Raw genomic sequence first — 25,835 nt, forward strand, 5'->3', positions numbered from 1 at the left:
GTTCATTTAGGGCCTGTTTAGTCCTCCCTCTTTTCCCTTGGAATTTGATTGCTTCATTTTCTATTTCCTGTTTTCTTAATCTGAATAGTTTGTATTTTTGTAACTGTTTATCCCGCCTCCCCCCTTTTTTTTTTTTTTTTTTTTTTTGATGTGTGAGGCTGTTTGGGTTAAGTGACTTATTCAGGTCACATACACCAGCTAGTGAGTAGCAAGTATTTAAAGTTGAATTTGAACTCTCTCTACTGCAGTGCCATTTAGATTCATCTATTACATTTAAGTTTTTTATTAATATATAGGTAGAAAAATATTTCCTAATATCCTTGATTTCTTCATTTGTTGTGAACTATTCTTTTCCTATTTGGTTTTCTTTTTAATACAGTTAATGACATTTTATTTGTTTTACTTGCTCTTAGTTTTATCTATTTATCTATTAAAACTTGTTTTTCTTTTTTCTTTCAGTTTTGTTGATCGCCTTTTTTTCAGTATTTCTATTTTGGTGTCCAGTGGAGTTTTAAACATTAGTTTTTTTGTGTTTTTTTTTTTTTTTTTTGTAAAGGTGTCAAGCAGAGTTGAGAAATAGGTATCCTTTCTATTTCATTCAGCAATTCCCCAAGTATTATATCTAATTTTTCTAAAATTCTATTCAATAGCTTCTCTTCCTTCTTGTTTATTTTTTTTCTAGCTTTAAAAGGTGGCAACTTAAGATCCTCCCTGTAGCCTAACTTTAATGTCACCCTGTAACTAGATTAGCTTTTCCTATTAAGCATTTAGATGCTTTGCCATTTGTTGCATATGTTAAATATTAAAATTAATTCATTGTTTATGGTACTTTTTAGTTTTATGTAGTTTTTCTGTTTATCTTTTTAAAGTAAGTCCATTTCTGTGATTGTTTGAGCTCATGATTGCTACCCCTGAGTTTTTGAGTTCAGTTGGGACAATACAGTGTTTTGCATCAATTTCTTATCTTTATTCTATGTGAGATTTTTTATTTACTTAAATATATACATAATATATAAATAAATATAAACACTTAAAATAATTGCTTGCAAAGAACCTATTAGATACTGCTTTTTAATCCCCTTTGCTATCCTCTTTGTTTTATGGATGAATTCATGAGTAAGGATTGTTAATTGTATATTTCCTTCCATTCTACTGGGTATTTTTCCCCTCTGGTATTGGACCAGAATTGTTCTGTATGCCCTTTGTTCCCAAGGCAGGAAACAGAGTGATATACAGCTATTCAGTATAAAAAATTAGAAAGATATGCCTCAATTCCATATTGTGAGAAAGAATGGGAGGGAATAGGAGAGAGACGGAAAAGAGAAAGGGAGACTGAGAGAACAAGACAGAAGAAGACAAAAAGCACTGGGAAAGAGGCCATGACTCCTCACAGTCTTCTGTCTAATTAATAGATAGACTTTTAGCCTAGTGAGCCCTGAGCCTCCCACCGGTTTCTGAGTCTTTTGCTTATCCTGAGTCCAGATGTCCTGAGCTCCAGAGAGCTCCAGTAACCTATTTCCCATTCATTAGTAAACTGACTTGTCAAGAAATTCCAGCATCTCATTGCCTGTGCTGTTACAGGGTACGAGTTCTGCCCGAGCACCTGAAGAAAGGATCCCCATCATGCTCTGTATAGTCTGGCTCCTCTTTGGAGCTGAGAGTCTATATTTTACTAGGACCTCTTATCAGAAATTGCTATTATATAAAACCAGGCTTCCCCAGAGTCCTAGTTTTAAGCTTTAATAGCTAGATGAAAGTTGAAGTCAGTCTTTGGGGGCACCCTGTGTATGTGTTATATAAGACATAAATACAAAATGCAGATATTCCCATATGTGCATATTAATAATATAAATATGTATTTCATCTATAGGTTAGCAGTGAGGATTCAGGGATGAGCTACAGATGTTTAGTTGTACCTAGCCAGGAAGGTTTTCAAATTAAGCCACTGGTCAGATAGTGCTTAGAGGCCAGTCCTCCATTTCTGATTTAGAAGTGTGTGGTGGATCTGATCTCGGATGCACTTGAGGCTCAGCTCTGCTACTTGTTACTCTTGTAATCTTGGAGATAAAAATCCCTTGTAATAAATAAGCCTCATTACAAAACAGATCCACATGGCTGACATCTCCAGAAATGTACACCTCTGCTCATTGTATCTATCACCTTACCTCTCTGTTCTGAGATGGGTCCCCTGGAGATAGCAGGATCCTTGAGTTTTTCCAAGTTGTTTTTGTTATAATGTTGCTGCTGTTGAGAAAGTTGTCATTTTGGTTCTACTCGCTTCACTCTTGCATCCTGTCCCAGGATTCTCTTGTCATACTTGATGACACAGTGTACCATGACATCCATGGACTGTGGCCTGCTTGTCCAAACAACGAAACGAAACCAGATAATAATTTGTAAAGAGCTTTGTAAAACTTGAAGTGCTGTATAAATGCTGGCTATTTTTGTTAGTGCTTTTGTTTTCATTTCTTTTTCATTCCTCCTTTTAATTGTCCTTTCTGGATCTGGAAGTTTATTTTGCTTGTGCCAGTTTGCTCCTGGGCATTATCTTCCTTCTTGACCTCCTGGTCCCTGCTTGTTTCCTTGTATAACTTACCTATTTCTACCTGTAAGGTCTCTATTAGTGTGAAAAAGAACCTTGATTTGGCCCCATATGTTCAAGTCTGTACTATTTAAAGCTAATTATGTAAAATATCATCATTGGTTTTAGCCCAATAGAAATTTGCACCATGCATTTGAATAGTGCTTCCACTTCAAATGGAGTGCACTAATTGGCACCTTGCTGTCCGTCTGTTGTGTCCTTATATTCTGTGTATTTTAGGTAAAAGTGAGGTTCATCTGTCACCTGTTTCCCCTACCTACTTCTTCATGTTTATATTGTCTCACATACCCAGGTATAGAAAACCAGCCAATTCTACCCCTTCCCTCTCCTTTCTAGAGCAGTGTATTACTCCTTTTACTCTCCCTTCTCTCTTCCTCCTTTTAACTCTGTTAACCTCTCTGTTCCTTTTGTAGAACAGAACCAACCCATCCTCAGGTTCTCAGCTTTGAAATCTGAGATCACAATTGAACTCAGGTCCTCCTGACTCCAGAGCTGGGGCTTTGTCCCCCATGTCATCTCACTGCCCTAATTAGCAATAATTTTTGATATGGGATAGTGTTTTATTCAATTTCTTCTTTCCCCCAGCTTTAGGTTCTGAATTGGGCCAAGCTCTGTCTTCATGCATGTTTGGGTGAAGTATATTCCTATTAGATGTTGCTCTGGGTTCTTTCACCCAATCTGTACTTACTGTTTTTTGCCACTCCCTCCTAGCCTTGTCTTTGAGATTCAGAATGATGTCCTTTCCAGCCTCTATTAGTTTGCTGGAGCTCTTGGGCCCTTGAGAGTTGGGTTTGAGTTGTCCACTTTGACATTCTGTGGGTTGTTACCTGCCGCCTATTTTCTCCAGGACTTTCAGTGCCCTCTTCTCTTTTCTTGCTGCTTTGTTGTTCAAGGGTACCTGACACAGCTTTGAAGGATCTAGTAAATGTCCAAGATCTGTTTTACTGGGGGAGAGGGGGAAGCCCTTACTGCCACAGGCTTCTGGCCTATTTTTTGTGCTTCTAGTTCTCATTGTGGTTTGTCACGATTTGGCCTGGTGTGAACTTCAGGCTTGTGTGTGGGACCTGGGAAACACTCTGCTTTAGAGGGTCATCTTGGGAGACTCAAAATACTCACTTGGCAGGCTTAGAATGTTCTCAATTCCATATATATATGTGTGTGTGTGTAATATCAGGGGTAGTCAGTCTTCAGCCGAGAAATTTAAAACAAAATCGTTTTCCACTTCATGATTTCCCTATTGAATGTCATTGCATTGTTTTTTTTTTTTTTTTTTTGGGGGGGTAGGATGAGTGCAGAAAATTTTCCATTTTAAGTATTGAGAATTATTTATTCTATCTTTTATGATCCTCTATAGCCCTTGTTGTAGTTTTTTTTTTTTTTTTAAAGAATTCTCTTCCCTTTTTTTTCCAGAGTTGTGAAAGTTATTACCCTTCTCTTCTGTTATTTCCATGACCTTTATACCTGTCTTGTATCCATTTGGAGCTTCTTGTGGTTTATGGTATGAAATGCTGGTCTAAGCCTCACTTGTACCAGTTTCCCTTTCAGATTTCCCAGAAGTTTTGGCCAGTGAGCTAGATCTAATATTGGATATCCTGTGGCTAATTGAAAACTGCTGAGACCAGTTGCTTTTGTGTGTTGCTTATCTGATATGTTGTACTGATCAATTTCTCTGAATTTTGCCTAAATAGTTTTAATGGTATAAATTGGTAGATTTATAATGTAGTTTGAGACTGGTACTTTTGGGCTTCTTTTATGTTGGAATCTTTACAAACTGTTAAGTCGTTTGAGTTGAGATGTTTTGGGCCAGAACCTGAAACAAGGTACTAAGTAGAACTAATTGATACAATGCTTGTGTTCACACCTTTACTCATTGGAATTCACAAGTATGGGAGATTCACAAAGTTAACTGTGTAACTTTGTAAATTCACACCTCCCTTGAAGCTCTTGGGGCCAGAGAGCACTCTGGGAAGAAACCCATAATCCCTCTCTCTCGAAGAAGCATAAATAGAGCTTCAATGGGCCAGTCAAGAGAGTTTTTCAGAGTGAAGAAGCTACGAGTCGAGAGTTCAGCTGATTTTAGATCGAGAGGGGAGCGTCAAGTGAGGTCAGCCAGAAGCCCTCTCTGAGTGAAGAGTTTTTCTTCTGAACATTGACTGGGGTCGGAGAGGAGCACTCTGGGAGATTGAGAGCCAGAAGCCCTTTCTCAGAGGCGAGACAGATTCAACTTGGTGCTGGCTCTGGAGACTGAAGAAAGCAGAGGCAGAAGCAAAGGACAAAGCGGCAAGAGCTCTTAGAACCAAGCAGAGAGATAGGTCTCTAAGCTAACTGGGCTATATTGGAGGCAATAAAAGATCTGAACTTTTATCACCTGGCTGCGTTTTGGGTGATTATTTACTCTTAATTGAAACTAAGGCTGCCTCCAGAAAACTTCCCCAAGAAACCTGCTTTCTCCCAGAGAGAACCGTTTTTATGTTATATTTTAAAGAAGGAAAACACCACACTTTTATCCCAGCTTTTCTTTATTTCTGACCCTTGCGGTACTTAACCTTTTATTGCTCTAAATTAATTTTCTTCTTTTGTTTAGTTCTATAAAATAATCCCTTGGTAGTTTAGTGTCCAGCCTGCTTTTCTTTTTCTTTTTCTATTTTTGGAGGGGACAAGGGACTATAAATCATTACACTTTCTCAAAAGTCTCTTCGCCACCTCATGCCTACAATTTAAAAAAAAAAAAAAAAGATCGTCTCACAGATATATTCCAGAGATATTACACAATTTCAGTCCTAAATGACATTTTGTTCACATTTGGAAGCTCTATTGTGATGGGTTTTCATTTTATGCTCCAAAAATCCAACTATGTTAGAATATGTTCTAAGCAACGAAGAGTGAAATCTCTGTATGATGACCACAACCATAGAAATGGAAGGAACCACCTCAAAACAGTAGAAAAAAAATAATAAAGCCCAGATGCTGCAAAATTTAAAAGAATAATCCTGCCCCTTCCTTTGCAAAGTTAGGAAATCTGTGGGTGGGGAATATTGCATATATTTTCAGACTTTTTTGATGGATTGATTGATTTTGCTGATTCCCTCCTCTCTCCCCCCCCCCCCCTTAAAATATTCTGTTATGGGAATACTCCTCTCTTGATGTAAAAACCCTATATATACTTATTATTTATTTATTTATTTGTTTGTTTCTTTTTGCTGAGGCAATTGGGATTAAGTGACTTGCTCACTTAAGGATCAGGCAGCTAGGAAGTGTTGTGCCTAAGGTCAAATTTGAACTCAGATCCTCCTGACTTCAGGACTGGTGCTCTATCCACTACAACAACCAGCTATCCCCACCAAAATATATTTTTAAGATTTATTAAAAAAAAAATAAAGGCTGTAAATTCAAAGTTAGATCCCTTTGTGGAAAATTAAAAGTGCCATAACAACTGTTTATGTTTCTCAGCATCATTCATTATGACAGATGTGGGGTAAGAAAACTGGTTTCCAAAACAAATTCAACTAAAAAATATAATAAACACATTACTGGGACATTATAGATAAATGTTAGAAATTTTCTTTTTTTTTTTTTTTTTTTGTTGTTGAGGCAATTGGGGTTAAGTGACTTATTTGCCCAGGGTCACAAAGCCAGGAAGTGTTAAGTGTCTGAGGCCAAATGTCTTCCTGACTTCAGGGCTGATGCTCAAAACACTGCTTCACCTAGGCTGCCCCTGGACTTTTTTTTTTTTTTTTTGGAAGTAGATTAATACACCCCTTGAAAAAAGGGTTCCCTGAAACGCTGAAGGGAGTATAGAAGCAACAGGAAATTTAAGACAACTTGATAAAATAGTAACTTGCTTTATCTTTGGAATTTACAAGTATGTTGTTGATGGAGAGGATAAACTACTGTCTTGTTTCGGTAAATGTCTAAACTACACATAACATGAAACAAATGGAAATTACAACCTTGAAGTCTGTTTGTAGAATATATTGGCAAAAGTATAACACGAAGGATTGCTTGCATAATATAATGTTATTTGCCAAATAATTAAGTATAAAAAGGCTCATTCAATAAAGCAAATGATGCTCCCGGCATCTGTTGATATAGTCAGTCAATCAAGCATTTATTAAGAGCTGACTATGTGCCAAGTGAGTTCTAAGCTCTGGGGATGCCAAAAAAAGGCAACGTCCTTCTGACCTACCAGCAGCTCCTGTTTTATTGGGGAGAGGCCACATGTAAGTAGCCACGAACACTGAATATACGCAGCATATCTGGACGGTCACCCCAAAGGGAGGACCGTTAGGGGGGGAGGGAGAGAGGACCAAGAATGGCCTCCTGCAGAAGGTGATCTGGGTGCTGATTCGGGGATGATTTCAGGAAGTGGAGGAGATAAGGGCCACTCGTGTCAGGCCCCAAAGTTGGGAGATATGGTATTGTGGGGGAGCAACAGTGAGCAAACTGATGTAGCTGGCTCCGAGAGGACGTGGAGTTTGGGGGGAGGGTGTTAGGAAAGTCCCTTTGACAGGAGCAGAGAGTGCTGTGGCGTAGTCCAGACATCACGTGAGAGAAGGGTCTGCCCCACAATGGGTAGGGAGAGAAGTAGGCAGAAGTCTACAGGGCAGTTGCGAAGGCCCAGGGACCAACACTACACAAGAGACTGGATCTCTGAGAGGAGTTTGCACAATGAGGGCTGAAGGATGATACTGAATTGGAGGCACGTTGATGGGTATTTTGTGATCCTGTCAGCGTGGATTTCAGGCTGTTACCAAAGTCAGAGAACCTGATTGGACACAAATTTCCTCCCTGGGATTCCACCTTGTGTCTTTGTACTGTCCCAGATTTGTTGGACGACAGCCCTCTGACAGGACTAAAGCCACTTTCCTTTGAATGCATTTCTCTGTCTCTTTCTAATTAAAAAAGTTTTTAATTTTGAGTTCCAAATTCTCTCCCTCCCCGAGATAGTAAGCAAACATATTTAGGTTATACATGTGCAATTATGTAAAATGTTTCCATATTATCCAAAAGATAGAAAATTCAGAAAGGGGTCCCAAATAAGTCCTAAATAAGTAAATATGCGCCAAAGGCAGACTGGGACCATTGCTGGGATGAAGCTACTATGCTTTTTAGTGTCCTTGTGATGTATGTAATTAAAAAAATTGCATGAATATTTATTAAGGCAATTTGTCTATAATTTTCTTCTCTGTTTTGACTCTTTTTGGCTTGGGTTATCAATGCCATATTTGTGCTGTGAAAGGAATTCGGTGGGACTCCTTCTTGGCCTGTTTTTCCACATAGTTTATATAGTATTGGAATTAATTGTTCTTTAAATGTTTGGTAGAATTCATTTATGAATCCCTCTAGTCTTGGAGATTGTTTCTTTGGAAATTCATTGATGACTTGTTCAATTTATTTTTCTAAGATTGGATTAAGAGTTTTATTTCTTCTGTTAATGTGAATAATATATGTTTTTGTAGATATTTATCTATTTCATTTATTGTTATATATTGTGATAAAATCAGGCAAAATACCTCTGAACAATTGTTTTTATTTCCTCTTCATTAGTAATGAATTTATTGCTTTCATTTTTCATACTAGTAATTTGATTTTCTTTCCTTTGATTAATCAGATTGGTCATTGGTTTATCTATTTTATTGTTTTTTCCCCATAAAACTAGCTTCTAATTTATTTTAGTTCAATTTTTTTTTCAGTTTTGTTAATCTCTCCTTTGATTTTCAAAATTTCCAAGTTGGTGTTTAATTGGGGATTTTTTGGTTGTTGTTGAGGCAATTGGGGTTAAGTGAGTTGCTCAAGGTCACACAGCTAGGAAGTGCTGAGGCCAGATTTTAACTGAAGTCCTCCTGACTTCAGGGTAGTGTTCTATCCACTGGGCCACCTCACTGCCCCATTAATTGAGGCTTTTTAATTTGTTCTTTTTCTATTTTTTTTAAGTTGCATACCTAATTATTTGATATGCTTTTCCCTTTTAATCTGAATTTCTTGTTTTTTTCCTTGCTTTTTTATGTTTTAATATTTCTCTTGAATCTTGTATTAGTTCACTTTTTTTTTCCAGCTTTGTTCTTTAGAAATGGTTGAAAATCCTCTATTTTGTTAAATGTCCATTTTCCCCCCTGAAAAACAATATTTAGTTTTGCTGGGTAATGATTCTTGGTTTTATTCTAATTCTTTGCCTTCTGGTGTATCATATTTCAAGCTCACTAGTCCTATAATGTGGAAGCTGTCTTATCCTGACTTTAATTCCATGATAGTTAAATTGCAATACTTTCTTCTTGATTTGTGAGCTGTAGAATTTGACTATTGTGTTTCTGGAAATTTTCATATTGGGATCTCTTTCAGGCTGTGAAAGTAAGTCTGTTTTGCTCCCTGGTTCTGCTATATCAGGGCAGTGCTTTTGGGTAGTTCAGTAATTCTCATATTATCTTTCCTGGATATATTTTCTTGGTCAGTTGTTTTTCCAATAAAAGAATTTCACAGTTTCATATTTTTTAAAAAAAACTTTTGATTTGATTGATTATCTTGTGTCCTATAGAGTCATTAGCGTCCACTTGTTCAATTGTAACTTTTAAGGAATTATTTTCTTCAATCAGCTTTTGTATTTTCTTTTCCATATGGCTGATTTTACTTTTTATAGAGTTATTTTATTCAGTAAATTTTTGGATGTCTTTTCTTATGCTATTGATTCTTTTTTAATGCACTACTTTCGTTTTTTTTTCTCAGTTTTTCTTCTGCTTCTCTAATGTATTTTTAAAATCCTTTTAAAACTCTTCCAGGAATTCTTTTTTAGGTTTGAGATCAAATTACATTTTTTTTTTTTTTTTGTTGAGGCTTCACATATTTTGACACTATTGTCCTCTTCTAAGTTTATACTTTGATCTTCCCTATCACCATAATAACTTTCTGCATTCAAGCTTTTTTTGTTTTTTGCTTATTTTTCTGGTGGGTGTGTGTGTGTGTGTGTGTGTGTGTGTGTGTGTGTGTATGTGTGTGTGTGTGTTTATGTGACAGTTGGACTCTAGTATGATCGCATCTCTTGAGTCAACAATAGCTTTTCTCATGATTGGAATCTAGCAGCTGTGGCCCGACCACAGAGGCTTTACTGAAGTAAAATGATGACACTGAGGAAAGCAGATTTTGGTCACATCGATGATGTTACTGTTTTTCTAGCTGGTGTTGCATAATTCAGTCTCATTCTTACAGAAGTTATTTTGTTGTCACTTTAATTTTTCATCATTTCAGATATAAGTATGGTAGGATTTATAATTTTAGAAATTTCACAGTAATTGCTTATTTGATTAAATAAAGCCACTTGAGCAAACGACCATAATTAAATGGGGAAAACTAATGCCTTTAAAATTGGCCCCAAGATGAGCTAATAGCAGTTGAAAATGAATACTAATCAGCAAGCATTTATAGTCTTTTATATGACAGGTACTGTGTTAAGCATTGGGTATAAGAAGTAAACCCTCCTTGTGCCAGGGAGGGAGCTGACATGTAACTGAATACATAGTACATAATACATATGGAATAGAAGGAAAGAAGCATGGGGATCGGGGGGGAGGCTAATAAGGCAAGGAAGGGAGATGGACCTAAGATGGGAGATTATCTGCAGAAGCTGCATTGGGAAGGTTGGAAATCTTGAAAGAAGCAGTGGAGATGGAGAGGCAGAGAGTTCCAGGCATGAGAGAGATGGAGGTGGAGTGGTGGGTTTGAGGAAGAGCATGAAAAAATTGGAAAGGTAGAAAGGGGCCAGATGGAAAAGAATCTGAGAACCCCAAGAGAGGAGCCCACCTCCAGGCTTTTTTGCCCTTTTGACTGTCCATACAGTGCTTTCTTGATGGTCTCCCACAGCTTCCTTGTTAGCCTCTTGCTTGCTGGCTGAAAACCAACTAACCACCAACCCTTTGGTTTCCCCTTGCCTGACAGTTGTTTGTTGAGCTCAGTATTCAAAGTTCTTCCTGGTGTGGGATCCTCCTATCCTTCCTGGCCAACCTGCTTTCCTACTTTTCTCACTGGAAAATCTCGGTTCTAGCTAGGTGAGTTTCCTTACCTTTTCCTCAAGGTACTTGGTTGTGACGTTAAGCATTTGCTCCTGGCCAGAACCTTTCCTTTTATCTAAGCCCTGTTCTTTTGGGGTGTATTCTGTTTCTCTATAAGCACACTCTTAAACTGCTGGTGTTCCTAGGGACTATCTTTATAAAATATTTCCTAGTCTTTCTACGAAAAAATTCTTTGAATGGGGCTTTTTGTCTCCTACTCTTCCTTGACATTCTCATCCGGTTGGGTGCTTTCAAACTCCATCATATGCAATGATTTTTAGAACAACACATGCAGTGGATGTGGCAGAGAAAGGTGATGTTGTAGAGTTCAGAAAATGGACTTCTTGAAAAGTTACAGGTCACGGATCCAGGAACTCAGAAATCATTTGGGCTAGGATGTCTTTGACAGCAAATTATTAGTCATCCAATACTTGAAACTCAGGTGATCCTTTTTGCACTTTAGAATTGGTGCCTTTTTTTTTTTTTTTTTAACATCTGTCATTTCCTGATCTATGTCCCTCACCCAAAGTGAAACATAATGGGCAGAAGAAAAAAGTGACTATATTTGACCATGTGGGCTATATTCCACGGTCCATAATCCTCTTTAATAGAAATGGTGTACGATATACCTCCTGTTGTGTGAAATCAATATTGTTCATTGCAAGTAATCAGTGGAATGGGGTAAGGATGCTGGTGGAACCCTCCTCTCATTGAGCTTCTCATGAAAATAAAGGCCTCGCTTTTCAGTACTAATATCTGACTGACTTTCCTATATGGGAGTAAAAGTGAAAGTCCCTTGCAGCTCATGCACTACCTAGCAGTGGGCCACACTCTAAGGGACTGGAGAAGTGCACGTTGGCAGGGATGAGGGGCTGCAACATGCCATCAATGAAGAAGGCTAGAAAATCAAACTCCTGTTCACTTTAAAGTATATTTCTAAAACATTCCAATATTAGCCAAATTGCAAAAAAAAAAAAAATCATGAAAAGTAAAAAATAATATGCTTCAGTCTTCACTCAGTCCATCTCTCCCTGCAGGTGGCTAGCAATTTTGATCGTGGGTCCTTTGAAGCTGTCTTGGATCATTGCCTTGATCAGAGTAGCTAAGTCCTTTGCAACTGATGGTTACAGTATTGCTGTCAGGGTGTATACTGTTCTCCTGGTTCTGTTCACTTTGCTTGCATCAGTCACTTTTCCACTACTTTTTCCTGGTGCACTTGTTACCTCTTCCAGCAGGACGTCAGCTCTTCAGGGGTTGGGATTATTTCTTTGTTCTTGTACTCACAGGACATCACACAGGGTTTGCCATAGACTGTGTGAGTGATTGGCTAGGAATGAATGATGTCATCTGGCATTTGGAGGTCAGGGGGGTCCCATGGGAAGAGTGAGCGATGAGAGGTGGGCCCTGGGCTGCTTGCTGAGACCTTGGGAGGAAGCAAAAGTCTCCTGGTGAGACTGGGGTGCGACTGTGAGGTGGGGAGGCCGTGGCCCTGAGTCACAGAGGATGGGCAGGGCCTGGACGGCTGGTGATGGGCTTCCTGCCACAGTTCTTTATGAGTAAAGGCCTCGAGCCAGGGAGGCCAGTCTGACTATGAGGCTGCTCTGATCCATCGTGACAGGCGAGTTCCGTGGGCTCCCCCTTGAGTGAAGTGCTGGGAGCTAGAATCTGTCAGGGTCCCCATTTTACAGCTGAGGAAATGGAGGCCATGGAGGGAGGGACTTACCCAGGTTCTCACAACTGGCTGAGGGGTGGGGAAGGGGCGTTCCTGACTCAGACCCAGCACTTTGTGCACGGCGGTACCCCCGGCTGCCTTGACAGGACCACCTTGTGTCCAGTGCCATCAGAAGAAGCAGCTTTTGTACTTGGCACCCATGGCTCACCGAGCCCGTTTTCTGTGTATCCTAGGACGGGTGACATTGATGGGGACCCAGCCATGTCCCCATAGGCTCCTCCATTCGATCCTCGCTGCCCTTCTAGAAAGGGCGTCTTCTTCCAGGAGCGTCTCTGGGACTGAGGGGACGCTCCATGCTTCCAGGCCATCCTGCTCAGAGATGTCCGCCCAGCACCGCTCCCAGGCTTGCCTTGGGACCGTGAGTGACCGTGCCCATGTGGGGCCCTCCACGCTGGCGCTGGGGGCGAGAAGTGGAAAGGGCAGGTCCTCCTCAGCCCCTCGGGCATCCTCTTTTCCCAGGAGCTTCAAGAGGAGGCCTCACTTTGTGCTGACTCACACTTTTCAGAGCTAGAGCCAGTGAGGGGCCCAGTTGTTGTGCCCGAGGGGGCTCCTCCCCGGGCTCCGTCTCCCCCGAGTTTTTGCCGCGGCTGCTTGTTAGGAAACTTGGCCTCGGAAAACAGGAAATTGGGCTGCCACAGGAAGTAGAGATGACAAATGGTCGGCACGCGGGCTTGGCCGGGCCAGGGGTGAGGGCCCGACTACACAGCGCTCACCCTGGGCTGCAGTCCCGGTTCTTGTTTCTCAGTGTGTCTGGGCACATGGCGGATACAGCATCACCTTAAAAATGTGATAGATTGCGTCTTTCCGGGTCCCCTTCCTTTGTTGTCCTTCGGGGGGGTTGGAGCTATGATTTGCCTCCACCCAGTCCTCCCCCGCATCGCCCTGAGCGGCTGCCAGGGAGAGGAGGGCACTTGCCCAGGGTCACACAGTCACCATGGACCTGACTCCACCCTGTCCCGGCCGCTTCACACAGGAAGTGCCTTGTGGGCCTTCCTGAGCTTTCTGGTCTCTCCCAGAGGGAGCGGCCTGCCAGCCCTCCTCTCCCCTCCTGGCGTGCTTGGCTGAAAGGCCCTTTCCGAGGAAGTCCTCCTGGTCCCCCTCCACTGCGCCCCTTTTCTCTTGGGGGTCACCTCTCTCAGCTCTGGGGTTTTGCCTTGCTTTGTATACCAGCACTGAGCACAGGCCCGGCAGTAGAAGAAGGCGCTTAATAAATGTCTGTGGGCTCAGGACAAGCTTGCCCCCTGCCTCCCGGCTTCCTCCTGGTTAGAGCTGCCGAAGGCCGCTCTCCCTTTGTGTTTCCAGGCTCATGTGGCTGGGAGCATTTGCCCAGCGTGCACCTGCCTGAGAAAGCGCCAGAAGGTTAGTCACTGTGCCGTTCTAAACCAAGAGCTGTTGACCATGGCCTTGCAACAGACGACCTTTTCTTATCCCTGGGACCCTTGGGACCCCACGTGGTGCGGGGTATGTGGGGTCTCAGTTGGGGGGTGGACTTGGTGTTGGACCAAGTGACTGCTGGGGCTTGGAATCCTTGATGGTCAGTGCATTTGGGGGGGGGGAAGAGGCGGGGATGGCGCCAGGTGACCCCTTAGGCCTCTTCTTGGACCCTTGGTTTGTGACAGTCAGTACAGGGGGGCCCCTGAGGAAGGAGCAGGTGGTCGTCATCCCTGAATGGCTGCGGCCTCAGTCAGACTGGGGCTTGTTAAGACCTGAGCTTAAAAAGGCCGAGGGCTCCCATTGCTTCCATCCGTGTGAGAGTTGACGAGTTTCTTTTTCTTCTGGCGGTAGTGGGGCTCTTCAGGATCCCATGGGATCTCACCAGAACCTCGGTTGGTTTTCAGTGAAGATTGCCTCTCGGTCCTGCCTGGTGAACGCCAGGCTCTCCATCCCCATCAGCTACCATTTGCTCCCAGGAAATCCAATTGACTTTTGTCCCTTCCATCCCAAAGCAGTGTTCACCAAGCCAACGGAGAAGGGAATCTTGGGTGAAAGGTCATCCTATTTTCCCAGTAACTTGCAGAATTAACCTGGCTGTGTGACCACCTTCTTGCCACATCGGAGCAGTCTTGACAGGGTTGAAAAGGCTGAGAAGAGAGAAAGCCGTATTGCAGGTGCTTGAGCTGACTCTTGGGAATTTTGTCTGTTCACCAAAGTGTTCCAGGGCCTGCAATTTACTCTCTTTTCTTAAGTTGTCTGTTTTCTTCTGCAGATTATTACCTTTGTGACTCTGGACAACTCACTTCAGCTTTTGGTACCCAGTGTCCTACTCTGTAAAATAGGGTGAGGTAGTTGGCCTGGGGGCCGTGGGCTCTTTCCATCTCTGGCTCTGAGCCTCTGGGGGGGGCTCTGGAGGGAAGATGGAGGCTGAGCTTCCTGACTCCCATGCCAGCCTTTTCATCACCGCGCCAGGCCGCTTCTTGCCCATGGAGAAAGTCCAGGCAGCCGTGAAGCCAGTGGGATTTCGTGGGTTGGTGCCTGGCACAACTTAGGAGACGGCTACAATGTGCAGTATTGTTTAATATTATCCAAGGCTGGGCGGTAGTTGATTGAATAAAATTTCACATACTCATGCGCTTCTACAAACTCACGCTCTCGAGGACATGGAGCTCTTCGATGCTCAAGTCCCATTTGTGCTCCTTCCATCCTGTTTCCAAGCCTCGGGACGTCACCAGGTTAGGGAAGCACGTGGCCTGGCTTCTGGAAACACGGCTGCGCGTCCCAGGTTCGCTCAGCCCCGACATTTGTTGGAAAGCGTTGCTGTCTCGTTTTCCTTCCAGCTCTGACATCGTAGGACTTCTTTTGTTTTCTTTTGGTTCGTCTGCCCTTCCCACCATCATTTTATTTCAGTGTCATTAAAGTTCCCGACTTCTTTGCCTTTGCACTTTGACAATAAACATTTATGGCTCCTTGTATTTGTTAATTATTACAACTGTGGAGAAAGGCAGTGGTGGAGTTGAGAAGTCCTGCTTTTAAATCTTTCTAGGCCGCTTGACTGAGTGAGTTACTTAACTCTCTCAGCCTCAGTATCTTGCTCTTTAAAATGGGATTAACAAGACTTCTAAAATTGTGCTCTAGGATTTTTCTTTTTCTTTTCTTTTCTTTTTTTTTGCTGAGGCATTGGGCGTTAAGTGACTTGCCCAGGGTCACACAGCTAGGAATTGTTAAGTGCCTGAGACCAGATTTGAACTCAGGTCCTCCTGACTTCAGGGCTGGTGCTCTATCCACTGAGCCATCTAGCTACCCCATGTGCTCTAGGATTTTGAGGGTCAGGCAGGTGCTAGACTGGAGAGGCAGTGCTTCTCAGCTCTTAAGTTTCTCAGTTTAGAGTCTTGAATTCTGCTGGTGATGCTAATTAGGTCTGGGACCAGGGGCAAATGAGGAAGAGGAGGAAGCCTTTATCCCCTTCCTTGCGAGATTCCTGGGGAGCTTGACTTCAAGAATGGCTTTCGGATGTACAATATAATACTTTAGAGCACTATGAACCTAACCCTTTGGACCAGTTCTGCTTTTATTGGTATGGAAGGAAGTTCTTTTCCCAATGAAATTGGGCACCTGCTCTGCTACTCGTGGATTAAGGAATTGTCAGTGAGTAGCCGGCAGAAGAGACCAGGGACCCAGGGCTTTCTCAGCCAGTGAGGCTGGTTTTCTGCTCCCTTTGCCCTCTTTTCTTAAATTTTAAGACTGTTCAGATGAAATGTAACCTGTGGCAGCTACTCAGCCCTTGTTATTGCATCCTTTCATTGGCTTTCTGGATAGTAATACTTTTAATAGTCTTTAAAAAAAAATCCCTCAGGAAAGTGGAATTGAGGAAGTGATGAGTGAGAAAACAAGCTTTTAGAATATACTCCTCTAATAAAGGCTATGTGGGTACTCCTCCCAACAGGGCAGATGGCCTTTAACCTGTCAGTGCCCACATGTCCTGTGTGATTGTTGCCATCAGCTACTGGGGACTCATCCCTTGTGGCTGGAGGCCTACTTCCTTCTCTTGACCTTGCTCGTGTACTTGTGGGTCATAGAAACTGTCCGTCACTCAGTGCTGATTTTCGATACTTTGCCTCCCTTTTCCTGGATAGATTTTAGATTTTAGATATTGGGGCCTGGTTTCAGGAAGATGACAAGTTTCTCAGGAGTGCTTCAGCCTCTTATGGTTGCTCTATGCCCTCCTTGCTTTTTTCGAGTCCCAGCTCAAATCCTACCTTCTAGAAGAAGCCTTTCCTGGTCCCCGTCATGCCAGTGCCATCCTGTGTTAATTATCTCCACTTTATTTGGCTGTAGCTTTTCTGTGCTTTTTGTTTTGCTTGTGGTCTCCCTCACTAGACTGGGAGCCCTTTGAGGTCTGGGCCTGTCTTTTACTTTCCTTTGTACCCACAGGGCTTCATCATAAATGATTGCCAACTTGACTTCTCCTTTTCCTGTGCATATTTATTATTGATTTTGTGTGCATGTGTGTATGTTATGCATAGACAGAGCGAGGAGAAGGGGGATGTCAGCACAGCTTTTGTGGGAGAGCCGAAGTCTCTCTTTCTCATAAACTGTATTTCCTTAGCAGGCATCCCCATTAGTAAATGAAAATGGCTCCTTCCTAAAAATGTGCTAGACTCATAAGTCCAGTCAGTGGGAAAGAGGGGGGAGGCCCGCTGCACGGAGAGGACGAGCCTGGGTGCTCTGTGGCCTGCTGGATCTGCAACTCTGATGTTGACCCAAAGAGCGGGAAACTTTGTTTGGTGGTCCGCAAATAATGTTTCTGCTCTCTGTTTTAATAACCCACTTCAGGGTTAGAATTGTCAGAACTGAGATTTGGGGGATTATTAAATGGATTTTTGGCTGTTTCTGATGGTTTTGTAATCAAGGCAGCCTAGGGGAAGTTTGGGGATGGGGCAGTGGGCAGAGTCCTGGCAGACCTGAATTCAAGCCCAGCTTCAGAGTAGCAGTGCTAAGCTTGGCAAGTCATGGAACTTCTCTCTTAGCCTCAATTTCTCCATATGTAAAATGAGGAGACAGATTTTTCCGAATCTCACCAGATTGTTTAAGGGTCAAATGAAATAACATTTGTAAAGTGCGTTGCTGACCTTGAGGTGCCAAATAGTGCAGTTATTATCATTATTGTTATTATTGCGGTTTTTGATAGAATAGGTGTTAAGTGCTTCCTGTGGGCCAAGAACTCTGATAGTTGCTGGAAAAAAATACAAGTGAGCAGGAAAGCCTCATCCCTAAGGAGTTTGCATTGTAATGAGGAAGCTGGGAGCCGGGAGGAGTAGGGGTCCTCTACAGGAGTCAGAGGTTGTCTGTGGTTAATGGAAAAGTCATGTGAACCACTAACTTGTGCTGCTCCCAGAGGCACACGTATTTTAAAGGGCTGACTAGGGAGAAGATGATTATGGAAACTCCATCCCCCAACAGCCCGGGGCCAGCAGGTCCCTCCTTGAAAGGCCCGAGTGAAGCTTTCTCCAGACAATGACATTAATTGGAAAACTCTTTGTTTCCCTTCTTCATTATTTTTAGCTGTGAGGTGTCTCAATTGGCGGCTGAGCAAGCTCTGGCAGAGGGAAAGGGTTTTAGTGACAGACTCAGGAGCTGGGAGAATCCTGCTTTAAGAAAATCACATCCCCATGCTGTTTGCTGCACCTTGGCACATAATGGTGATTCTAGAGGCTTAGAATTCCAGGATTTGAGGGCTGAAGGAGACTTGGAAAGTTCTTGTGGCTCACAGCTTCCTCCCTTCTCCAGCCTGCTGCCTCAGGCTACACAGCTACCTAGCATTAGTTATTCTGGGTGTCTCTGACCTTATTATTATTATTATTTTTTAAAGGAGATAGACACTTTGTTCCTTAAAGACTTCTGAGAATGGAGGGGCAATCTTAAAGAGAGCCCTTCGGTCATTTTGACTAAAATCTGTTGGTTTTACAACTGGGACTCTGAAGGGCATGAAGGTTTTCTCTTATGTCTCTTGGGCTGATTTTAAGGATGGTCTATATGAAGTTGGGGTTACTTCTACAAGACTAGGTATGAGTGAGTTTCCTACTTATGTCCTATGCCATTGGCCACAGAAGTACCCCTTGGGAAGGCCCAAAGGTGGCGACTATACAGAGAGGCCATTGGGTGAGTCTACATGGAGTAGTTTTAGAACAGAAAATGCTGTTTCCCCTTTGCAGGAAGAAAGTGGACTCCTGTTGTCTGTGCAGATTTGTGATGGATGGTGGTATTTCTCCCAGCCTTTGATCTCTGATGCATGTCTTTTTAAATTCAGAGAGTTAAGAATGTAGTTTTTGAGTGAGGAAGAACTAGGATTTGGGTCTAGACTTCCTGGCTCTGAGGCCAGCTTTTTGTGCCCTTGGACATAGATTAACTTTTGTGGTGGCTTGTTTGGTTCCCAAATTTACTGAATAAATGAGTGGCTGATCACCTTATAAAAAGGATTTTGTTAAAAGGCAGACTTACGTAGAACATGATTTGGCTTGAGGAAGACCATATTATACACAGATTTTCAGGATTAAGTCTGAGCTCTAAAGCACAGAATATCTGTATTTGAAAACACTAGTAGTGTTAGCAGTTTTAGGACAAAAGCTGATGCATTTCTCCACTGTATTCCTTCTACTCTGATATTCTTTCCAAAGTGTCTTCTTAAGGGGCCTTGGATCTGATGGGGGCCTTGCTCTGGAGCGGCAGGGCAGCAGATCCTTGCTTGCAGCACACCTGGATCCCTGGTGAGCCTGTTCATGAGTGTTGCTGCCCCCATCAAAAGCACTGATGCTGCTCAGGGGGCACTCTATGACCCTCCCTGTCTGTCCTGAGATGGAGCAAAGTGCTGGTCTTCCAAATAGATCTTTGTCCTCAGCTGGGGCAAGAAGGCCCTGGCCAAAGGACTGGGGTTGTCCTGACTTCCCAGTTCTCACAGGGCCCTGCCCGGCTCCCTCACCTCACCTCCGTAGCATCCTTTATATCCACGCCTTTCTCTTCAGGTAAGCAGCAGAAGCATCTCCCTCTTGCCAGACTCTCAATGACTCTCCAGTTACCTCCGTAACTCCAGCCCCCCATCTGCCCTCCAGTTAAATGGACTCATAAACTTCAGCTGCTGCTTGTATGCTGGGGACTCCAGGCCTTCCCTGGTTGCTCTCCTCAGGATGCTGTCCAATGTCCAAAGCCTCTGAGTCATGCTCCCGTGCTGACCAATCTCCAGAGGAGCTCGGCAGGATTGCCACCCCCATCTTGAAAGTTGTGCATTTGCCTTCACTAAGCTTTCTCCAATTGGGAGGCCAAGTGTAAGACTTTGGCTTAATCTCATTTTCTGTTCCTCGTCTCTGTGCTTTTATATTGACAGTATAATCTGTAGCCTGGATAGTTAACTTTGGGCTAAATTATCATCATTTATGCAGAGTAGAATTTACCGTTTTTCTTACTCTGTCTTTAGAAGGCTTCCAAACTTTTTTTATTTCAATAGAATTCCCTCCCCCAAATACATGCAAAGATAGTTTTCATCATTCACCTTTGCAAAATCTTGTGTTCCAAATTTTTCCTCCTTCCTCTAGACAGCAAGCAATCTGATATAGGTTAAACACGTGCAGTTCTTCTAAACAGATTTCCATATTCAACCTTCTGGGCAAGAAAGATCAGATCAAAAGAGGAAAAATGATGAGAAAAAAAAAAAAAAACCCAAGCAAACAAACAAAAAAAAAAAAGCTGAAGATATCATGCTCTGATCCACACTCGGGCTCCATGGCTCTCTCTCTGTGGATGCAGATGGCATTTTCCATCCCAAGTCTGTTGGAATTAGAAGACTTTCACATTTAAGGTACTTCTTGGATGCTTACATCCAGGAGGTTCTAGTATGCTCTGACAACTAAATGCTTTTCTTCCCCCCTCTTTTGATTATCGTCCATTGGGCTTTTCCTGCTCTGATTCCTGGATTTCCTTACAGAATTGTCCCTGCAGACTAATGTCCCCTCCACCCTCTTTTCTTTGGAATAAGCTACAGCATCTGGAGCCATGTCCCCGGCCTCAGTTTTATCCTGCTAGCTCTTAAAGATGAGATGGAAAGTATTTCGTCCTGCATTGATCTCCAGTTCCTTTGGGTTGTTGCAGAGTAAAGGATCTAATGAGCCTGTTGTCAGATTGTCATGAATAAGTAAGGAGCCTAAATCTGCAACTGTGCCTCCCTGACTGTTAGGTGATGATTCACATCAAAGGAAATTTGGAGTCGAAGCTTCTTGTAAAATGTCAAATAACTTTTCATACATATGAGAAAAAGTATTTTTCTATTATGTCAAAATAAGTGGATAGTAAGAATTTTTTTCCAAGCTTCAGATTTATTATTTTAAAACATGTTCTATCTTTGAAACACTAAAATTGATTGTTCCAAAGTTTAACTCATTAAAAACACAATTTACAAACATTTAACCTGCCACAAAAAATTTCCAAGTTAAGAATAAAAATATGTATACACTATATACAGTCAAAATACCTCATTAAAGCTTCAAATTCCTTCAGCTCCATGATTGTTTTTGGTTCTTCAAGGTCTTCTGTTAAACCTCTGAAGCTGTTTTCCATGACAACAGAAGGAATAGAAATTCTCATCACTTTCTGGATCCCATACATGCTCACTCTGTCACCCGGGGTTACTTGCTGTAGCAAGAAGTTTTCTATGCATCTTTCCAAGCAGAGATTTTAGTTTTCTAGTAGAAAATTTGTCTTGACCATCCTGAGTTCCAGTGTCCAATAGTGGTCTTTATATTAGGTGATCAATTACTCTCCAGGTCTGTCAGTTTTGTTCAGAGGTTCTGTGTCTTGTTTCTGCTCTTAGGATTTCTCTTCCCCTCCTCTCCCTCCCTCCCCCCCTCCCCCAAGATCACCTTCCTCTGCTACTTCCACTTCTCCTTGTTTCCTTTTTCTCTGTCCCTCCACTAACAGGCGGTCAGGAGAGTGGATGACTTGGCCTCTTGATGCCATGGAAGGGCTTCGAAAGAATGCTTACCTTGCTCTGTTAAAAAAGCAGCAAAAAGGAGGGTTTCCTTTTTTTTTTTTTTTTTCTGTGATGCTTTTGTTGTCCAGGATTTAATAGTTGTTTAAGAGATTAAATTCCTCACATTTCTATTTTATGACTATTAAATTGAGCCTCATTGGTGCATGGAGTTTCCTCCCTGGGAGCTTATGGGATTATAGATCTGGTCCAACCAGAAAAGGAACAGAAAGAGAATGTGCTAAGAATGTCCCAGGTCAGGGTCAGCATCTGACCATGTCCCTTTTTTAGAAGGGATTTGGTGACACAGACCTCACCGTCTCATTTGTCAGAGCATCCACTTGACCTTCCTGCATGGCACAGACGTGAGCCTTTCAGTGTTCCAGGGAATTCTGTGGCCAAAAGTTTGCTCTTTAAGTTGGGAAGAAGGTGATGGAAGTCCTGGGAATGGGACTGATGTAGGTTGGGAAGTGAAGCCATGTTAACTAAGTGCTTTATGGTAATTTTTGCAGGGCTGCTTTGGAAGAGGTGGAAGGAGATGTGGCCGAATTGGAACTCAAACTCGATAAGGTGAGTCCAGTCAGACTTCCCCTCTCAATCTACAGACTCTCAAAATCTTTAAGCAAAGATTGAAGTCACCTTTGTCTTCCATTGTTTCATAGACCCATGCAAGAAGGTTGGGGGATAGTGATATTGATCCACAAGATGGCAGCTATCATTGTTACTTTATAATCTGATAGTGAAATCGTTATGTTAGTAATCTGAGGGTACAGATTCGGCTCCACCCAGTTTCACACCACTTTATAGTAAGAAAAAGTTTGTTTCCTGTCTGTGGCTTTTCATTTTTAGATATTATTCCAGAAATGGTCACGGTCATGAAGAAACCTCAGGAAATCAGTTTGCTGATTACTGATCTCTGTGTTGCTGCTGTTTTCTCTGATCTTGCTTTTGAAAATTTCCTCTTTAATTATTGTATAGAGAATTAGAATATTCCTGAGGTTCATAGCACCCAGTGATATGGTTCATGTCAAAAAATGCTTATTAAGTACCAGCTGGAACAAGAGTGCTATGCTGGCTTCTGGATCCAAATAAAAAGATTAGCTAAGACACAACTTTTATCTTCTGTTTGTAGTCCAGGAACACCAAGAGTACTAGAACTTACTGCAAGATGCAGGAGCAACACAGGGAACCAGAGACCTGGCTTCCTTTGTCTTGGTTCTACCAGCCACCTGACTGCCTCAGGTGGGCACCTCAGGAAGCCCTTTCTTTATTGTGCCTTCCCATTTCCCAGTTCCCACCTGGCTCTAGACACACCCACTCTTGTCTGGATACTCTCTTTCCTGAGCTGAAGTCCAAATCTTGGGTCTAAGATATTCTTCCCAGCAGTCAATTTTTTGGGGGCCATCTGTCCTCTAATTGCTTCCTAAGCTCTGGTGGGTCTTGCTGCTTCACTTTTTGGACCCTAAATATCATCTGGCATTTTCATTGACTATAAAGTCAAAAATCAAATCTTCCTTAGTGGGTCCCTCTCAGAGTGCTTGCTGAAAGTTGTCATTGTTGATGTCATCCTTCCATATTCTCTGGGCTTTAAAAACCAAGGTGATTAATTAGTTTCCAATGTATCAGCATTGGTCTCTTTAGGAAAAAATTTTTTTCCTCATCTGAATTATTTCTCTTTGTTCAGAATTTACTTTTGAGCCTTTTATATCCTTTCTCTAGTCCTTTGAAATCTGCTCTTCTTGACTCTAAAGAGCACATCACATTATATCCGGCTTTTCCTCCGTTCTCTACCACAGATTGTGAGCTAGAAGCATCTTTTTCCCTGTATTCTTAGCACTCATTCCTCTGTTAGTAGCTCTTCCTTAGTGGTGAGATCCATTCCCTATGCTTCTTGTGCCCTTTGGACATTGTTATTAGCTCTTCTGTTTTGGATTGAGTAAGAAAGAGCTCTGCCACCAAGTCTAAATACATGAAGTCCCTTTTCCCAGATTATGCTTCTCTGTCAGGCTTCTGGTGTTCCCGTGACTCCCAGTCTCCTACTTCCTTCTTCGTTCTTGCCTGTGTTGCCCTTTACACACACCATCTGTCTTCCACCATGTCTCCTTCTGGTTCCTGGATTTCCTTGGGAGTGTATCTTCTCTGTACCCAAGGCTGCTCTGCTCCTTCTTCTCCCACTCTCACTTTGCTCCCTATCCTACCTTTGTTCCTTTCCTGTAGACTTTGATATACTTTTCCAGAGTTCTGTGCCCTTCAGGGGTTCGATTCAGTGATCCCTGTGAAACCCGTTCCTTTCATCATGATCTCAGATTCACATGGCTTGTTGCCCACACTCGGTGCATTTTGAAGACTTCAGAGGCTTGGGAGTGAAGTGGTTTGCTCCTTTCTTAGACTTTTTGTCACATGAATTTCTGGATGACTTTGCTACTTTTCACACTGTGTTGTAACTTTTTAAATTTGTTTCCATCTTAGTGGGTATTTACTAAATAGGCAGTTCTCTCCCCTTCTCTTACTTTTTAGGTTTCCTTTTGATTGGAAATTATCAGATATCAGTCAAGCATCCTTTTTTTCTTTCAAAAACTGCCTATTTTCTTGTAAAAAACTTCACAAAATAATAAAATCAGACATTATAGTAACTTAAGTTGTTCAGTCATTCCGCTTGATGGGCACTCGTTCCCAGTTCTTTGCTACAACAGAAGCAATTTAGGGTTATGTGCATCTTTTCCCTCTTTGCTTAACTCTTTGGGTTGAATGCTGAAAATGGTATCAGCTCAAGAACAAGGGAATACCGATGATGATGATGATGGTGATCAGTATTTCTGTGGCACCTACTATGTGCCAGGGATACTATCTCCTCCGATCCTCACACCAGCCCTGGGAAGGAGGGGCCAGTCTGATCCTCCTTGTCCAGATGAGGAACCTGAAGCAAGTAACAGTGAAGTGACCAGGGTCACACAGCTCACAGGGGTGAGGTTCTCCTGCCTCCAGGCCTTACACTGTATTTGATGGATGTCAGTAGAACTTCAGTTATTTTTATTAATATTCATTGCATTATTAATCATTTGGAGAGGTGATTTTCCCCTCATGTAGCCATCGATTGTTTGGCTTTCTTCCCTTGAGAATTGACTGTTTACAGACTTTGACTGTTTATCTATTTGGCAATGGTTCTTGCTCTTTTTTACTTGTAGAATTCCCAACATCTAATTGGCTGTTAGAGTTTTATTTTCTCCAAAGATTTCCTCCCCCCAATTAACTGTTTCCCTGCTGTTTTTGCTTTCATTGGCTTTGTGCTAAAGCTTTTGATTTTATATAGTTAAAATTGTTCATTTTTTTCTCTTCCCTTTGGTGAGTCAAGCATTTTCCCCCCCCAAATGTAAGAAAGGCATCTTCTCTAACTTGTCTCAGTTTTATTTCCATTTGGAGCTCACTGGAGTGTATGTGAAATGCTGATTTAACTCTAATTTCTGGGAGATTGCTTTCCAGTTTTCTATTCTGAAACCCTGGCCTCCAGCAGTGCTTCCTCATATCTGTGAGGATTACAAGAAGGTGGGTGGTAGGGAGCAGATTTTCTGGCCGGCCTGCTTGGGATCAAGCTCTGGGATTCAGCTGAGCTGCTCCTCTGAGGCCTTGGGGGTTTTGTTCTTAACCGATAAGAGTTTGAAGTGAGTTTGAAAGGGCTCTAACTGGGCCCCAGGGGCTTAGGGAAAGTTTGGTAAACTGGAGCTGTTTCTGTGACTGGTCATTTTGTTTACTTAATGATGAAATCAAGTGATCTTTCATCTGCCTTGCAAATAAGGTGTTAAAACTCTGTTATGTAAAGGATTTGTAAAATTGAGATTTGTAAAACTCTGGGTTGTGTTTTTTTTTTCCCCCAGCTTGTAAAGCTTTGTATCGCAATGATTGATACCGGAAAAGCCTTTTGTGTCGCAAATAAGCAGTTTGTGAACGGAATTAGAGACTTGGCTCAATATTCTAGTAGAGATGCTGTGGTGGAGGTGAGTGTGAAAATAAAGACAATTAGAAAACCCAGATTTTAGATAAGGGCAGCCATCCTCCTTGTGCCCAGAGTGGTCCTGCTGGCCCCAGAGAGCTTCTTCCTCTGCCCTTCTTCCCCTCCGCCGAGGCCCAGAGAGAGATGGGACTTAGCATCCATGTCTCCATCTCCTTGGCAAGTCTGTGGGTCATTGCGGTGGCTTTCTCACCAGTGGGGGATGCTGATGCCATCATAGATGACCGTCCATCCCAGTCAGATGTGCCCACACTGGGACTTCATTCTAATTTCACAGTATTGGGAGGTCAAGGGCTTTCTTCTTCAGGACTTGGAACTCAGACTTTGCAATGTTTCACTTTAAATCCCGGGAATAGTCAGACATCATTCATAGGCACGAACAGGCTGAGAGCAAAGCCAGGCAGCCTGTTCCTTGTTTCAGGGGATTCAGAAGGCTACAGGCACCTTGATTCCAGTATATTCCTGCCTTCACAACCTTATTGGCTTAGACTGCGCAGTCCGTGTCT

General features: G+C 42.4%; 1 protein-coding gene across 6 annotated transcripts in view; it reads left to right on the plus strand.

The window, feature by feature from the left end:
• ACAP2 (ArfGAP with coiled-coil, ankyrin repeat and PH domains 2) overlaps nucleotides 1-25,835 on the plus strand; it is a 103,263-nt gene that overhangs the window by 13,297 nt on the left and 64,131 nt on the right. For all 6 annotated transcript variants that reach the window (XM_051991590.1, XM_051991594.1, XM_051991595.1 and 3 more), the window contains exons 2-3: nucleotides 21,836-21,893; nucleotides 25,196-25,315. In XM_051991590.1, coding sequence (XP_051847550.1) covers nucleotides 21,836-21,893; nucleotides 25,196-25,315 — 178 coding nt within the window. The remainder of the gene's footprint in view (nucleotides 1-21,835; nucleotides 21,894-25,195; nucleotides 25,316-25,835) is intronic.

The sequence above is a fragment of the Antechinus flavipes genome, chromosome 3 (genome assembly GCF_016432865.1).
Source record: "Antechinus flavipes isolate AdamAnt ecotype Samford, QLD, Australia chromosome 3, AdamAnt_v2, whole genome shotgun sequence".
NCBI lineage: Eukaryota > Metazoa > Chordata > Mammalia > Dasyuromorphia > Dasyuridae > Antechinus > Antechinus flavipes.